Below are 18452 nucleotides of genomic sequence, written 5' to 3'. Positions count from 1 at the left end.
GTGCAGAAAAAAAAACACTGCAAATTTTGCAGTGAAAACCCCTAAACTGTTTGGTACACTAGTTTAGGGGTTGATTGTTTTTCAGAAGATATTGACCTGCCGTTATCCTACTTGTATGGCTTACTATGAGAAAGGAAGTCTTATAATTAGGTGTTGCGAATATTAATATTGTGTGTTTTGCTGGTAACCTTGGATTTCTGTGTACAGTCTGCTGGTTTACAGCCACTGGTATACAGTTTAGCACAGGATATTCTGAGATATGGGGAAGTACACTGCACCTGTGAATGAACCAAACACAGTTTCATAGTAACACATTATATTTTTGTACTCACCCCCATATTTTTCCATATTTTTTGAAACATTTCATGTCAAATTCAAAAATCCCCTGAAAATAAATAAAAATTGTTTTACAAATGAAAAATAAAATGAGTGATAATATGTGAACTAAGGACAATATTAGCTGTATAGTTTAGGTCAGTGACTGGATCGCTGACATCCGTTCTGTTCTGACCTTCCGTCACAGGACTAGTTCATCCAGGAAAATAATGGCAACCAGGTGGAACCTGTTATAGTCAATGGTTTCCGGCGCTGTTTGAATCCGGCATGTGACGGATCCGGCACTTCCGGTTTAACCAATGTTTGGCTCCTAGAATCACTACCGTCTACCAGTCAAGAACTGCTATTGCAGGTGGATAAAACATGTAATCTTTACTCTCACAACGCAGAAAAACATGATAGGAAAGACCATTTATAGAATAATACTAATAGTCCTATTAATTACTGTATATCTCTATTTGCTGATTGCAGCTGATGGCATATACCCTTCTGTCTGATATACAGTGAATCTCTAGGACTCAGAATTGCTGCTGCTATCTGCTTTTAACATGGCTGCTTCTGAATCTTAAAACTTTTTGCTCTAAGGCTGCCTGTCCACGGGCAATAGTTCATTGTGTTATCTGCGACGATAATCCGGCCGCGGGTACCGCAGTGAACGCTTTCCATAGACTTACTATGGAAAGCGTAGCCCCGGCGTTCACAAGCGGAGAACCATAGCGATTCTCCGCTCGCGGGATTTAAATTGCGGCATGCTGCAATTCTCCACGATGAGCCTATCTGTCAGACAGGCTCACTGCAGAAACCTGACAGCTCTTCCCCCTACGCCCCCGCGGTGGAATATCGCTACTGATATTCGGTCACAGCCGTGGACAGGGGGCCTAAGGATCCCACCATCAGGGCTACAGGCTTTCCTGCATCATTTGTGGTTTAGTATCTTTCTATCCTTGACTAATAGGCAGGCTGATTGCACTTTTGCTTAGCTAAGTGAGTCTTAGGGAGAGCTTGAAGCACTTTAATAGAAGCATCCTTTGCCGACAGCAATCTCCGGTTCAGCCTACTTTAGGTTTATATTCTCATGGGAACAGCAGGGGTGCTATCTAGGAGTCAGTAGCTTTGAGTAGATAATTGCAAATACTCAGGCAGCAGCTAGGACAACGCTGGGACTTCTTTATTTAACCAACCTGATGCTCCGAATTAGATAAGTGTCCATTTAGTACATTTAGTTACGGATATCAGGTGAACAACATTAGAACTTTCTTCAGGTATCAATAGTGCCAACTATTCAAGAAGGGCTCTCCTGGAGGGTCATTTACTCTATTAAAGGGGTTGTCCCGCGGCAGCAAGTGGGTCTATACACTTCTGTATGGCCATAATAATGCACTTTGTAATGTACATTGTGCATTAATTATGAGCCATACAGAAGTTAAAAAAAGTTTTATACTTACCTGCTCCGTTGCTGGCGTCCTCGTCTCCATGGTGCCGACTAATTTTCGCCCTCCGATGGCCAAATTAGCCGCGCTTGCGCAGTCCGGGTCTTCTTCTTTTCTGAATGGGGCTCCGTGTAGCTCCGTGTAGCTCCGCCCCGTCACGTGCCGATTCCAGCCAATCAGGAGGCTGGAATCGGCAATGGACCGCACAGAAGCCCTGCGGTCCATGGAGACAGAGGATCCCGGCGGCCATCTTCAGCAGGTGAGTATGAAGACGCCGGACCGCCGGGATTCAGGTAAGCGCTTTGCGGGTTGTTTTTTTAACCCCTGCATCGGGGTTGTCTCGCGCCGAACGGGGGGGGGTTAAAAAAAAAAAACAACCCGTTTCGGCGCGGGACAACCCCTTTAAGGCGCTCTTGCTATCAGTGGGCATACAGACACAGTAATTCAGGGAAAAATAGGAATCAGAACTCTCCCCGAGTTAGCTATTTCTGGTGGATTTTTGAAATTTTGCTCACTAATCTATACACTAAAAGTCAGAGTGGGTGGTTCCAAATGCACACTGGCAGTGTGCTTCACCAACCCCACTCTCAATAGTACTGTACGAACTATCTTCTGACTTTTATGGGAAGATTCGGCTGCCGGCAGGGGGCGGAGAGTGGCGGGGGAGAGCGGGGGGACGGAGGGGAGATCTCTCTCCCTCTCTCCCCCCTGCTCACGGTCAGGTACTCGCTAAGGACAATACTCGATCGACTTAGCGAGTATGCTCGCTCATCTCTAATACAAAAATGTCTATACAGTGAAGGGCCTTTAGAAATACTTGTAGACTGTTCTGCTTCTATGATTAGGCTTCTTACTACTGGGTGTAGCTGTTGTGTTTTGGGTTAATTATTCATGATACTGTATTTTACAATCTACTGTATTTCCAGCAACTTCTGCATTACAACTGATTACTGAATGTAGCCTGGTTAAAGGGCTAATCAGGATTATAATTTATGGCTTTCAATTACGGACTGGGTATGGTGTGGTACATAAACTGGGTCCACAGGGAGGGCTGATTTACAGCAGAATGTATAGTGCCAGATTGGCTTCTCTACTAAGCAGTTGTATCTGTGTGCAGCTCAGGACCGTTATATTGTTTTCATGAATTTGGACAAATTGCAACATTAATCGTGCTGCCTATGGTGCAAGTAGATTCGTCATCCACAATGTCAGAGAAGTTGGAGGTTGAAGTTGTTAGTCATCCAGCATATTTGTTCTGGGTAAATAAGGCTTGTCAGCAAAACTCTTTCTCAACCAATAATAATAATAAACCTCTGATCCTTAATATAGATACCGATCAAGCATAGAACACAAAGCTCCAGGGTGCAGCTATCCTGTAGTAATGTCGGCTCCGTGGAGTTTACAGCTGTGTTTATGCAGGACAAGTTCTAGTAGACACAGAAGTATTGTAGGATAATCCTGTAGCGTAATGTACAGTAATTGTGAACTGCAATTAATGAATGGATCTCGCTAGTGAAACAAAACCATTGAAATCAATGGTTTTATTTCGCCCCGTTTTTCGGCTGTAATTGACAGCCGCCCCATATATACAGTTATACATAGATAGCTAATCCCACCACAGCCTTTGCCATAGCCTTAAACCCAGAGTTGGGTCCAGTTAAAAAACTCTGGGTTTAAGGCTATGGCAAAGGCTGTGGTGGGACTGGTTTCAATTTAACCCTAGTGGGCACTTCAGTTCCCCCCCCAAAAAAATGTTTGTACACAGGTAACTGTCAATCACTGATAGGACCGCCCGTTGGGCTGTTCAGCTCAGAATGAGCAGAGATATAAATGATTATAATACAAGTTATACTGAATCTTTTCCCATAAAGCTGCCGTATTTTTCGCTCTCTAAGATAATAAGACGCACCTAGATTTAGAGGAGGAAAATAGGAAAAAATATTTAGAGCTCACACAGGGACTTTAGGTGACAGTGCAAGGGATAGTACAGGTGACGGAGGGGCACTATAACTCCTTTCCTTTGTCTTCCACAGTAAGAGCAGCGGAGCTCTATAACAGCGGCACTCGTGGCATGGCAGGAGGAAGGGAGTAAGCTGATTGGTGGAGGCGGGGGAGCAGCAGCAGTTCCCGCTGGCACTTACCACCAATCAGTGGTACATACGGGTGGCAGTGCAGAGAAGAATGAGAGAACTGCTCTTCTCCTCTGTTATGGAGCGGGCCCGGCCGGACATGCATTTGGCAAGTTCGCTTTAAAAGACGCACTGACTCCCCCCCTTCCCCACCCCTTTGGGGGAAAAATGTGTCTTGTAGAGCGAAAAATATGGTATATATCAATCTGCTCAGCTCCTCTTGCTGTATAACATGCTGCCTGCAGTTTGGATAACATGTTCAGGCTGACAGACTCCCTTTAACACTTAAAGTGTAATTGTACTTAAAAAAGTGAAACATTTTTAGAAAGTACAAATATAGTTTAAAGTAATCCTGTCCCCAAGGGATTCATGAATTGTATATTTATAATTAAGAAAACATGAGTTCATATAAATGGTAATTAAAATAAAACATGGATTTAATCAGATGATGCGTCTTTTTACTTACGTCTTTGTTTCCCAGAAAAGTTCCAATAAATGGGAGGGGCTTAGGACCGGGTATTCCATATTTTTTGAATACTCCATATGGCCAGATCCCGTAACTGCAAAAAAATGTGTTTTTATTATTGTGACACCAACACAAGGAACTTTGTTACATATTAATGGTAGCCTGATTAATGTGATAAAGGAAATGCTGCCCCCAGTATCCAATCCAAGCAGTCCGCATCTAAACATTTGTACAATCATTTCTGATATTATATGGGTGACAAATTGAATATTCACAAATCTTTGGCCTCCTTCACACTGAGCAATGTGTACGCGGATTACACGACCAAATCAGCGATGGAATCCTCATTATTTTCAATGAAAGTTCATAAAGTGCAGAATTTTCTACATACAGATTTGAAATCCTCATTGCAGTAAAAAAAAAAAAAAATAAGGAAGGACGTGGCATTTCTTGCTATGAGGCCGCTTTCACACGGGTGACAAAATTGCGCGATTTTCTCGCAATGCGACAATGCTACATATTGCATGTATGTGAAGCCCATCCTTTCCAATGGGTCCCTTCATATTAGCGATGTTTTGTAGGCTGCTATAGTGCGAGAAAAAAAAATCGCAGCATGCTAAGGATCGCCACGATTTGCAATGTTTTGTAGCCCATGTTTCCCTGTGCAGCCTTCTATTCTATTGCATCGCGGGGCAACCTCTCTTCATACAGTCTGGGCGCCGGCTGTTTATTACAGCTGACACCCGCTGGCAATAGCTGCAATCAGTTGTGTGACTGATCGGAGCTATTAACCCTTTAAATTGCGCTGTCAATTCTGATCCGCTGCTCAATGTGCTCATTGATGTGTGTGGAGATTCCTCTCTCTACACACACCAGCAGATTTTATTTGCAGATGCTTCGTGCCGAAATAAAATCGCAGCATGCTCTATTTGTAGAGCGGATACGCAGGGATGGCTTTCATTGAAGTTAATGGAAGCCGTCCCTGCCGTGGCACTTCTGCAATGTTCATTGCAGAAGTGTCACGGATCCGCATCATCGTCTAGGCGACGGCGTCCTCTGTACTGCGCATGTGTGCCGGCGGCACATCTGCATACAGAAAACACAACTTCTGACAGGTGTGCAGGGTCGCAGGCACTGGGAGGATTCCGTGCGTGCCTGTCTGCATACTTCACAGTTACAGGAACACTGGTTACACTGCTGGACGTGGAAGAAAGAGGAAGCTATTAGTGGCTGACAACATATTTCTGAAGAGGCTGGTAGTCAAAATCCCTCGAGTGACTAGAAAAGACCTGCGGCAGGCGCTGATAGGGAATAACTAGTAATTCTGGTACAACTCCTTTAAGGTCTTGGTTAAAGCATCGTGCTGGTAGTAATGATTTCCCTGTTGTACATTCTTTTATATATATATATATATATATATATATATATATATATATATATATATATATATATGTTATTAAGGGTAGTAGATGATTATGATGATTATTTAGCAGCACACAAGATATGCAGTAACTTTGTAACATAGTACATGTTTAGGTTTAGTACACTACTTCCGATCTCAGGGGTCTCAGCTGCAGGAGTAGGTGGGGGCAGTGCTGTGCGTTTACTTGTATCACAGTCATGGATGAGGATCAAGACCCTTATTATCTGTCTGAAGGAACAAAGACAAAACACTTTATAAGAAGAGAGAATGATAGAAATCTTACTAAGTGAGAAGTGCCAGCAGAACGAGGAGCAGGATCCATGATTCCTTAGAGAAATCTGGGATGATGTTCATGCTTGATCCTCCTGAGATGTTGCCCTCTCTTGTGTTTACTAGTTCTGTCCCTTCTTCTTGATGGTCTTCCTACACTTTTGGCTCTGAGCACTTGAGCTACTGTAATATACCGCACTCCACCCTGTAGTGACGCTGATCTGGAGGAGGGATCAAATAACAGAACTCAGAGCGTATCTTGCCATTTATTTTACGTATTCATGCAGGAAGGGAACACACCAGGCAAAACCAATATACTGTATTATGCCTAGTGTATGGCAATAGGGAGACATAGCTGGGGGTCCAACACAAGTAGGCAAAACATCCTAAGTGGGCTCATTACCCAGGTAATACACATTTATAGTTGTAGAGGCACATCTTAATCATAGAGGTTATGCAAAGAGCAATATTACCCCCATACGTTGACCAAATAGTGGAAAATACCAGATCCACACAGAAGCTCTGGAGACCGTACCAGCGATTACAGTACAGTAAAATCCTGTGAAACACAGGTGATATCCTCTCTGAATGGAGTCAATCACTTTTGCAGCCTTTTCTATCAATCCCAAACCACCATGTTGACTTCTTCCAGCCATGACTTATGTCAGCAAAGTTTGCAACACAGATACCTTTGTCTCCTTTGCTTTTCCAGCAACTCATTTCTGCCGCTACCTCAAATTCTGTGTTTGTTGCTTCCCCGCCTGCCTTTATTACTTTATCTGCTGTGGTTCCACACATACACCAACCATAAAAACAATAGTGCCAGATAAATAGTCCCGCTAAAATTAATGTTGCCAGATATTGCCCCGTATCATGCACCAGATGGTAACAATGTACCAAACCAGTAAAGCGCCATCTTTTGAAACTTAAACAGTAATAGTGCCAACCTTTGCAACTAATAGAGTAATATGATCTTCTCAGTGCCAACCCCAGTAATAGTGTTCCCTTTGTGCACCCATACAGTAATTATCTGTCGTGTTGTGCCCCTCACAAGGTAATAATGCCCCCTTTAGTCCCTAGAAAATGATTGTGTTCCCAAGTAGTGCTTCCAAAAATAATTATGTGAACCAGGGTGTCACCATTAGTAACAGTGCCTACACAGAACCCTGAGTAACACAGTACTGTGCAAAAGTTTTAGGCAAGTGTGAAAAATACTACAAAGTAAGAATAGTTGCAAAAATAGAAACATTAATAGTTTATCTTTGTCAATTAACAAAATGCAAAGTGAATGAACAGAAGAGAAATGTAAATCAAATTGATATTTGGGGTGACCACCATTTACCTTCACAACAGCATTAGTTCTTCCAGGTATACGTGTACCTAGTTTCTGAAGAAACACTGTGTGGAGGCTATTCCAAAGATCTTGAAGAACTAACCATAGATCTTCTGTGGATGTAGACTTTCTCAAATCCTTCTTTCTCTCTCTTCTGTCTCTTCATGTAATCCCAGACAAACACAATGATGTTGAGATCAGGAGTCTTTGGAGGACATATCATCACCCCCAGGTCTCCTTGTTCTTCTTTACACTGAAGATAGTTCTTAATGACATTGGCTAAATGTTTGGGGTCATTGTTCGCAGAATAAATTTGGAGCCAATCAGTCGACTCCCTGATGGTATTGCATGATGGATAAGAATCTGCCTGTATTTCTCAGCATTGATGATACCATTAATCCTGACCAAATTCCCAACTTCATTTGCTAAAGTGTAACCCTGAATTTGGAAGGAACCTTCACAATGCTCATTAGTTCAGAGCATCAGCTGCCATTTTACTGCACCCCAGTGCCTATGTTTTCATGCATAGTTAAGTCACTTGGCCTTGTTTGTACATTGCAGGAATGGCTTTTTTGACACAATTCTTCCACGAAGACCACTTTTCGCCAGACTCCTCTGAACAATAGTTGCGTATACCTGGGTTCCACTGGTTTCTGCTAGTTCTGAGCTGATGGCACTGCTGGACATCTTCCAATTTTGAAGGGAAGTAAGCATGCTGCACTACGTTTTTTTGGCTGATGTTAGATCTATCAGATGGAGGCGTTGTCCTGCCTCCTGCTTCTGTTTCTTCCAGTACCAACAGGGTTACTGTGTCTGGTTCCTCCACCCATCTGGTGATGATATGCAATTATCCTCCTATTTAACCTCCCCAGACCTTTCACAGAATACCTTGGTGTTGTTGTGCATTTCCTTGCACGGTTGCATGTGGGCTGCTGCTGCAGCAGCTATCCTGTCTGCATTCAGTTCTTTATGTGTGGATGATATTGTGTCTGTGTGTGAATCCAGCTTTCTGTGTGTTTTGCTGTTGGTTTCTGCAGCTTGTTTTCTATCTATCCCCTGTGTCTGTTACCTCTTTATAGGTCTGTGTCCTGCCCTCACCTTATGTCCTTATTTATCCTGCCGAGTGGTCACACTCGGTAGGTTGACACAGTGGATCTACAATCACATCATTACAGTACACCAAAGACATGGATCCTGCTGATTCTCACCACACAAGACTGCCAGAGTTGTTTCAGGCACTTACTGAACAGCGACGGAGACAGGGACTGATTCTGGCGTTTCTTCATACCATGAATGCCCGGCTCGACAGTATCATGGCTGCCATGGCGGTATCGCAGCCCTCTACCAGTCCAGCTGCCGCTGCGTCAGTTTCATTAGCGAGTGCTGCTTCAGCTCTTGGACCTCAGTTGGCATCTCCACCTCGCTGTGAGGGAGACCCCGGACTTTGCCGAGGTTTTGTGAGTCAGTGCACATTACATTTCGAGCTCCTGCCACAGCTCTTTGTGTCTGATCATGCCAAGGTCACGTTTATTATGTCACACGTTTCACGTCAGGCACTGGCATGGATCAACGCCCTTTGGAAGCAGAACATTCTAGGTGCCTGTGCAAGAAAGACAGGTTACCAGCAGCACAACCTCTGTAAGCTCAATCTGAGCGAGGTGATTTTCTGCAGAGCTCAAAAATCCTATGGACCAATATAGTCCCAAATTGTCTAATATATAAAGAGGAGGGGAGCAGTACACAGGCGTAAATTTCAGTCCATATTTTCATTATTCTGCGACACACATAAGCGCGATTTTTCAACCCGAGGTGATACAGAGTCATATACAGATTCAAGAAGCGCTTCACCAATCACCACGTTGTGAGACTGATCTGTGCTGATAGATGTACATTGTGTAGAAGGTTTCAGTCTCATACTGGTAGTTTTGGACTTTATGTTACAGTGAGCACCGGGAGCTTTCACCTCCGTTTCCACATCCCCCTGACTATATATTGCCTGTGGAAGGCTGACCATACACAATGTCCTACCCTCATCTTCCTCTTTGGAAGAAACAATGGTTGGGTATCAGTGCATTGAATGTCTTGGTCTTCTCTCTCTGGTTGTTTGATCTGCCCGGTTGACACCCATGACACTGAATGATCAAACAGCTCTTCAGCCTGATCCATGTGGACTGCTTCAGAGGATGCAGGGGATTTGGCACGGGATGAAGTAGAGGGGGGTGCTCATGGCTGACTAGTGCAGACTGACTGCTGTGTGCCTGTAACTGCAAAGAAGAGGAGGTGGTAGTACTTGAGGCATGCTGTGTCATCCACTGTACGACCTGTTCTGTGTGCTGCAGATGTAATGCACAAGCAGAACCACTTCTAAGAAATGGCAGTGGGCTTGACTCACCAACTTCAGAACGTGAATGGAGACCATTTGCAAAGTTGCATCTTTTTTTTTTTTTATCTTCGATGCATTTTAGCATAGCATCAGTTACAAAGGTGTGCCTTTAACATTAAATAACAAGTGGTTTGGAATTACAAGGGTGGAGTCACCCTGTAATTATATGTATACTGTTATTGATCAAAACCTTAACCCCTTAACAACAAATGACTGGCATATCTATCACAGGTGAATGCATTACTCGTGAGTGCTGGTCAGTGCACCCAGGAGATGGTGGGAGCATGGCTGTAATACACAGCTGGGCTTTTGTTGTAACTGCTGGGATCACAGAGAACTCTGATTCCAATAGTTTAACACACCTTAGATGCAACCACTTCATAAAAGGTGCTTGGCAGATGTAGGTAATGGCAGGGTACCAACAGGTTACCATGGCGGCTGGGGGACTAAGAATGGCCCCTAGGTCTACTGTTTGCATCAGCCAGTGTAACACTGAACAGGCAACAATGCTTTGGAATACTCTGTTTTCCAAAGCATTATACAAGCAATCAAATCAGGGGTGCCAACTGCCCAGGGTGCCAACTTCTTTGGCAAGGGAAGTCACAGCTACACTCCCCGAACTTCTTACTTGTGGTCAGCTGCACATCTTATAATGGAAGCGAGTGGGTAGCTGAACAGCAGTGACAAGTGGAAGGGTGGCGGTACACTCAGGTTCCTGCCTCTCCCGTACCCCTGTGCAACACAACACCGGGTCCTAACACCATCCAGTGTCAAGATCTAGTGCACTGTGGTGTAAACAACATCCTCACCCTGGAAAGCATAAGGATCATGTATGGTGATGCCCAAAAAGGAGCTAGGAGGCTAAGTATATGCTAGGGTTCAGTCTCAGGTTTGATTATCCAAGGGGTTTTGGTGTATGGAAGTCTGGACTCTCCTAACAACAATTAGAAGAATTTTAAGTCTAGATTTGAGACACGGGACATATTCACATCTGAGCTTCTTATTATGGAATAATTTTGGACATTTGGGATATATCCATCTCTAATTAATAGAGATGAGTGAGCACGCTCAGATACAGCAGTTACTCGAGCGAGCATCGCTCTTCTCGAGCAAGTGCTTACTGGTCCGAGCGTGCTGGGTGGGGGGGGGGGGGGGAGAGAGATCTCTCTCACTTTCCCCACCCCCACCCCCCGCTATTCCCCACTGCCCGCTGCTCACCCCCGCCCCCCAAGCATGTTCGGACCAGTAAGCAGTTACTCAAAAAGAGAGATGCTCGCTCGAGTAACTGCTGTATCTGAGCGTGCTCGCTCATCTCTACTAATTAATTAAAGTATTCTGCTCTGAGGTCTGAAATATTTAGAAGGCCTTGTCTGAAGTCTGATTCATTTAGAGATCTGGTTTGGGGTGTGATTATTCAAGTGGTCTGAGCTCTGAATTAATTTAGGGGTCTAGTCTGGCATCTGATCTGAGGTCAGATGAATTTAGGGGGTCTTGTCTGTACTTTTATACCTTTACAGGGTCTGAGGTATAATTAATTTAGATATCTGGTCTGGTATCAGATTATTCAAGGGGTCTAGTCTGGGCTCTGAATTAATTTAGGGGTATAGTCTGAGGTCTGATTAATTTAGGAATTCTGGAGCCTATTTAATTTACAGGGTCTGGTCTTGGGATATGAATTACTTCTGGGGTCTGAATTATTTAGGAGTCTGGTCTAGGGTTTGAATAATTTATGATACTCTGGAATCTGATTGATTTAAAAGGTCTGACTTGGGATCTGATTAATTTAGAGAGCTAGTCTATTGTCTGAATTAATGCTAATATAAAGACTGGGATCCCAGCAGGAGCAAGGGGCAGCAAACTCGCTATAATTCTCTGCTCGTGGACAGGTAGCTACACTTTCCATAGCGTGCACTGCGTTACCCATGGCTGGATTACGCAATGCAAGAATGCCCGTGGACAGGCAGCCTAAATCACAGGATATACTTATACTGGTAACAGTGGGATTGTTCTCAGTAAGAGAAGACAAGTAATCTTGTCGGTACACAACCATTTTTTTCATTTTACATACTGGTAACATACACTCTTCCCCAAATCAAAGAGCCAGTCTATATACGTCCCTGACCAGGTGTTGGATGTTTCTGTGTTACAGTTTTATTTTCCTTCTTTAGGCAACATTCATATGGGCGAGCGCGAGATTGAGCTGAGAAACGAAGCCTTATATCGAACTTGCCAACGTGCAATTTTTATAGCAATGCAAGGCGTTTTTGATTAAAACTAACTTTGCTTCTGTGGAATTGTGATCCTCTAGGGTGTGAAACACGTGTGTGAGGATCCCAATTTCACAAAAGTGATTCTATTTTTTTTTTAATGAAAAACGCTTTGCATCATAGTGAGAATCGCACATTGGCAAGTGCAAGTGTTTCCCATGGACTTCAGTGGGAAATATAGCACTTGCATACTGCTTCCCTGCTGATTGCACCACAAACTGTGCAATGCACCATGGGAAGTCAGGGCAAGGAAGTACAAGACAGTGAATACTGACAGTATGCTAGGCTTTCTACAATCACCGCCCCCGAAAGTGAAGAGAAGACCACCTGAAAATCAGAACTTACAGACATGAAATGAGCGGGTGAGGAGAACCTGGTGTATTTTACAAAGCTTGTTGAAAACGTTTTAAATATCTGCCCACCAAGATGTGCGTGACTTATGATTCTGGTTAGTTATCAGTTATGCTTATTTAATTATGTTGACTTGTGGATATTTATGCTCTTATCCCTAGTTAATGTGTAATAAGTATATCTGCAGTGTACCTTGTCACTTTTTATTCAATAAAGTGAATTTCATAAAGTTATATCTCTTAGGCCGGGCTCACACAGTATATTACATGGGCAGGTTTTGCGTGCGTAATAGGCTGTACCAATCTCCCATAGGCTCTCAAGTTGCCGCTCATACAAATTGTGCAAAGTACGTGTGCAAATAAAATGGCAGCATGTTCTATCTTGATGCGTATTACGAGCGCATACATGTCAAGATAGTTCATGGCAATTAGCGGCACGCAGCAAGTCACGTGAACGGCATGCTGCGAATTAAAGTCATCTGAGCCTGGATTTCCGCAGTGGAACACCTGCGATCATTTGCAGAAAGTAATTGCGGAAGATTGCAGATGCAAGCATTTATCTGTGTGGATGTACTTGTCTGCAGAGCGTATCGTCCGTGTGAAAGAAAGATCTGTCCTCTCCAGCCAGCATTCTGGCTTTTCTATCTATTTTCCTATGAAGTATCGAGTGTTTCCGCTGCTCATACGCAATGTTAAGTTTTGTTGTGCAGAATTGCTGTTACTTGTCAAAAATATAAGAATAAGGGCTCCTACCCACTTGCGTTTTTTTAATGCTGCGATATCGCTGCGTTTTTTCACGCGATTGTCAATGGGACTATCTAATGTTACAAACGCACAAAAATTGCAAAGCACCAATTTGCGATGTGTTTTTAACATTAGAAAGTTCCATTGACAATCGCATTAAAAAAACGCACAAGAAAAACGCAAGTGTGCAGGAGCCCCAAGGTTCACAATTTCTTCTTCCACCCAGTACATAGAAAAAAAAAACAACCAATGACAGAATTGCATGGGGTTTTTTTTAGATCCCTTTTACCCCCCAAAATAATAAATGAATGCTTTAATGCTGGGGCACACAGAGACTTTTTTGTAGCTTGACTTACCAATTTTAAATATCAAGCTACAGTGGAAGCCCATAGGAGTTCTGTGAGACCTGCAACTGAACTGCAGCGGTAAATCAATAGTTAAAATTGGAAAGTTGCATTGCAAGAGCCTCCACTTAGCCCGAGCCTAAAATAGTGCCATTGAAAAATACAACCCCTCCTGCAAAAAGCAAATCCACATACTGCTACACCAACACAAAGACTTTTGTAATGCAAGGATGAAAAAACTGGTTATTAAACTAACCAGCTCTGTGTAGTCATAACTGAGGTAGGGCTGCTTCATACATGAAATAATAGAGCAGGTGTGATTGGCCTCCACAGGTCACCTAAGGACAACCTAACATAGGGCATCAATATGAGCAGCAAACAACATAACAGATAAGGTTACATTTTAACTCCTTCAGGACCGGCTTAGTTTTTGAGCCTTAAGGGCTTATTCAGATGACCGTATATCGGCCGGGTATTCACGCCGTCCGATATACGGCGTCTCTATCTGCAGGGGGAGGAGTCTGGAAGAGTCGGGAGCAGTGCTCTGAGCTCCCGCCCCCTCTCTGCCTCCTCTCCACACCCTCTCCGCCCCTCTACACTATTTGCAATGAGAGGAGTCGGGATGGGGGCGGGGATAAGTTCCAGGAATTACGCGGCCGATATACGGTCGTCTGAATAAGCCTTAAGAATGGAATTTTTGTTTCTCTTTTTTTTATTGTCATACGCTAAGGTTGGCTTCACATTAATGCAAGCGTATTTGCGAGTGCCTGAGAGTAGTGTTTTTGCAATATGAACAATGTTTTTTTTTTTCCATGCGCATCAGCGTATTTTACTGTACTTTTTGCACCCGGCAAACAAAGATACATTGATTGAAATGGCTAATTAGTCTTAATGCGTTCCAAATGTGTTCTTTTTACTGACCAATTTGGTGCTGTTTCATGCATGTCGTTGCGTGCTGCATGCACATTTTTGCACCCTTTATTGACTTTTATGGGGATTTTGGTGTGCAAATGCAAAGAAAAGTAGAACATATTCTTTTTTTTTTTTTACATGACTGAAATACACAGGCAAATACGTCTGTGTGAAGCTGGCCTAAGGCCTCATTTACACGGCTGTATGCGTAAATCAGGAGGCTGGAATCGGCACATGTGACGGGGCGGAGCTACGCGATGACGCGTACAAGGGGACGGAACCAGAACGCCGCTGCTGCCGAACCGAGCCAAAGGGAAAAGACCCATCTGCGCAAGCGCGTCTAATCGGGCGATTAGACGCTGAAGTTAGACGGCACCATGGAGACGAGGACGCTAGCAACGGAGCAGGTAAGTGAATAACTTCTGTATGGCTCATATTTAATGCACGATGTATATTACAAAGTGCATTAATATGGCCATACAGAAGTGCATAACCCCACTTGCTGCCACGGGACAACCCCTTTAATTCTATTTGGGATTCTTTCTGCCTCTGTAAACTATATGAGATCTGAGCAACCCTCTGAAGGACAAGAGACCAAAGAGAAGGCAGACGGTGAGGCTGCTGAAGCTGAAAAAGCCCCACATGTAAATTTGAAATCCGTTGTGGAAAACATTTGATCCCATATAGGCTATGGTGCAGATTCCCATTTAAAGTTCTGGAATGCAGATTTGCTGTGGAATTGGCACAGATTCCAACTCAAATTTGCGAAGACTTCCTTGATGAGGACATATCCCTGGTGTCTTTTTTCAAAGCTAAACAAGCCCAAGCTTTCAGCCGTGTCGGAGGGTCGGCAAGTGTATCCCATTGTTTTCAATGGGAAACCTCACATCACACTCGCATGCATATCGCACACTGTGCAAGGTGTTTTCCGAGCCCATTGAAAACAATGGTTGACGTGTTCTGAGGAACGCGGAAAGTTATAACATGCTACGATTACATTCGTACTAGACCTGTGTATCTTGCAATGCACGAATCTCGTGCAATTTTCCTGTCCGTGTGAAAGCAGCCTTACGGAGTTAGCCCAGCTTACAATCACCTCCAAGCTCCTATGAGAATCGTATGGGCATAGCTTCTAAGCCTATGCAATTACCTAGAAGTACAAGTATTCCTTGGTGCCTCAAGTTAAAAGGATTGTCCCACGGAAATCCCTCATTCCCTATCCACAGGATAGGGGATAAGTATTTGCTTGGCCTCTGGGATCCCACTGATCATGAGAAAGAGGGTCTAAAGAGTCCCCGAATTATTGGAGCAGTGCAGACTACCACTTCTTTATCAATTTCTATGGAACTGCAAGAGATAGGCGAGTGCAAGTGCTGTACCATGAACAATAATTATGAGGCAAATGTGAGCACAGCCTTACTCATTATGGGCTCTTTCACATGGGGAGATAGGCGCGCAAAAATCACATGCTTAAAAAACACACGGTTATTAGTACCAGTGGTTTCCTATGGGAACATTCAGATTCCTTCATCTGAATGCTCCCATAGAAAACCATTGGTTCTAATAGCCGTGTGTTTTTAAGTGTGGGATTTTTGCGTCCCTAGCTCCCCGTGTGAAAGAGGCCTAACTTCCATAGACCACCAAGGAGGCTCCTATTAACATAATTCCCATAATTATCAATGACCCAATCACTATAATTTGAATTGATTCTATTGGGGGAGGGCACAATTTGTATTATCTTCCTATGGCACTAAAAAAATGCAAAGGTGCTAAATTTGAACATCCATTAGAAGGGTGCTGGAGAACAGGAGAAGGCACCTCTGATGCGAATCTGCTGCAGAAATTTCTGTTACTGAATTCCACACAAAACCCTCACTGCTAACTATGGATTTTGATGCAGCATTGCCGGAGGATTCGCTATTTTCAAATCCACACCTAAATCCAAACGTTAGCTGTGCTAATTTTGGTTCTAAATATTCTGCAATGCTGTGGCAGAATGTTCCGTCCTATGTGAAAGGTCGCTATATAGTTAGAGTGGTAGGTAGTAGTGCATGCAGCAGTATAGTAGTGTGCAGGTAGTAGTAGGTGAGTGTTGGAGCTGCACCTTAGAGCCACTGTTATGTGGTCACAGTGCTTGGCCAATTCTGGTATGACACTAAATAACAAATATGAGAAAAACATATATGTTTTGTTTATTTAACCACACCACTGTGTCGGATCTCATATGGAATCAGAAAAAAAGCCACAGCACACACATCTAGCTGGATATACCTGTTCCTCTTGCCTAATCTGTAAAACTTGGCAGGTTAACATTTATGTGTCTCATTTATAGTACAATATTTTGCAATGAGCACATTACGGACAGTGACATCTATGTACTAATATACAGTGCATTATAATGAAGAGTGTTGCAGAACAAGCTTTACATGTTTCTGTAGTGATTCATGCAGCCTTGGTTACAGTTTGTGCTTGTTAACAATTGCATGTGCTTGTTAACAATTTGTTTTGGGTTAAACCGCATGAGACTGTATTCCCACAAGGTGTTTTGGATAGGGTATAAACCACATCGGTAAAAACATGGATTTATGTTTGTGTTATGATTAAGGATGTGCCATCTGAAACACGTCAACTGAATTTGTTTCCATTTGAACTATTTGCTGTTTTTTTAACCTGATGAGCTAAACTCCTGGTTTTAATGAATTTTCTTGCTACTGGATTACTTCAATCTATGCTACTTTCAAATGGTTTTCCCATATTTGCAGTAAAAAACACAACCATGGCAAAACCAAGGCAGAAATACAAGTGATTTTTCCAATGCAGTTTTTGGTGCAGTTCTTACCACATCTATAGCGCCACATGGGTTTAGGCAATAGCTTAGTCCACTTGTAACTAACCCAACCACATGACTAAGGTTGGGTTAACACGTAAATCCCATGGAAATCTTACTTCCTGCCACACCCACAGGTGTTTTCTCTCCTTTCGCGTATTAGAATGCCTGTCTACAGCCCATTCTGCGTACTACCCATCTATATATAACCCCTCTGGATAAAGATCATAGGCCTGATCACAGCTTTTGCCCCTTCAAAACACCAGGCTTGGGGATCTGCATGTGTGAAGCTATCACTGCTACCTTCTTCATGTTTTATAACACTAAGAACCTTTTCACTTTTCTGCACATTCTCAACTACCTTGACAACCTTTTCTTCAGTCTGTTCCTTATCTGGCCCTTTCTTAGCCATCACCTCTTGACCTTGCATCTCTTCAGGTCCTTGTGTAAGATCTGTCTCTACTAACGCTTTTGCTAATCTCTGCAACTTCTTTCATATAGCTTTCCTCACCAGCAACTTCGGAGGCCTTTTTTCCAGTCTCGGCTTCTTTAGGGGCTTTCTAAGCTTCAGCAGCCTCACCGTCTGCCTTCTCTTTGGTCTCTTGTACTTCAGTGGGTTGCTCAGCCCTCACCTTCTCACTATCTTTACTACTGTTTATAAAGGCAATTTCTTCCGTCAAGACTTTCCCAGTTCACATGCACTGTTCACCTGTAGTCAAAAGCATAACTTGAAGCTGCTGGGCCCCAGTACAACATATGGAACTGGGCCCCCAACTATAAAGCTCCATTGATAGTATTGGTTTGCAATATGGAGAAGAAAGACTTTATGGGCCCCTTAGGGTTCCTGGACCCAGGTGCAACCGCACCCTCTATATGTACACCATTGCCTGACTGCTTGTATCTCATTTTTAAGATTCTTCAATAATATTTTCTTTTACTTGCTGTCTGAACTAGTGAACTGGAATATGTTTTTCTCCAGCAGGCTTCAGGGTATTCTGTAGCTTCCTAATGGTGTATAATACAGTATGCACACACTGCCCCAAGTTAGACGCAAGATATCAGTCTCATGTCCAATATGGTTCTGAGTATACGACGCCCAGAAGCCTCAATTTATTGAAACACATAATACCTGCCCTTTATGGGCGTTTAACAGATTACATCAGTAACATATATATATATATTCTTATTCGCTGGGTCATATAGAATTCCCCACCCCCCTCCCCACCTTCTCTCAAGTC

At 43.3% G+C, this 18452-nt stretch overlaps 1 protein-coding gene across 2 annotated transcripts in view; it reads right to left on the bottom strand.

Moving 5' to 3' along the window:
- The window catches only part of LOC136572679 (cytochrome P450 3A29-like), a 119369-nt gene extending 113136 nt beyond the window's left edge, over positions 1 to 6233 (bottom strand). Inside the window, exons 1-3 of one of the 2 annotated variants that reach the window (XM_066573493.1) lie at positions 6068 to 6233; positions 4362 to 4455; positions 333 to 385 (exon numbers count right to left, since the gene is read on the bottom strand). In XM_066573493.1, the coding sequence (XP_066429590.1) occupies positions 333 to 385; positions 4362 to 4455; positions 6068 to 6138 (218 nt within the window). In that variant the 5' untranslated portion in view covers positions 6139 to 6233. The remainder of the gene's footprint in view (positions 1 to 332; positions 386 to 4361; positions 4456 to 6067) is intronic. The other variant, XM_066573492.1, reaches the window with a different exon arrangement.
- Positions 6234 to 18452: the final 12219 nt, after the last annotated feature.

The sequence above is a fragment of the Eleutherodactylus coqui genome, chromosome 7 (assembly GCF_035609145.1).
Source record: "Eleutherodactylus coqui strain aEleCoq1 chromosome 7, aEleCoq1.hap1, whole genome shotgun sequence".
NCBI classification, from domain to species: Eukaryota; Metazoa; Chordata; class Amphibia; order Anura; family Eleutherodactylidae; genus Eleutherodactylus; species Eleutherodactylus coqui.
This window is presented reverse-complemented; position numbering and strand designations above follow the sequence as displayed.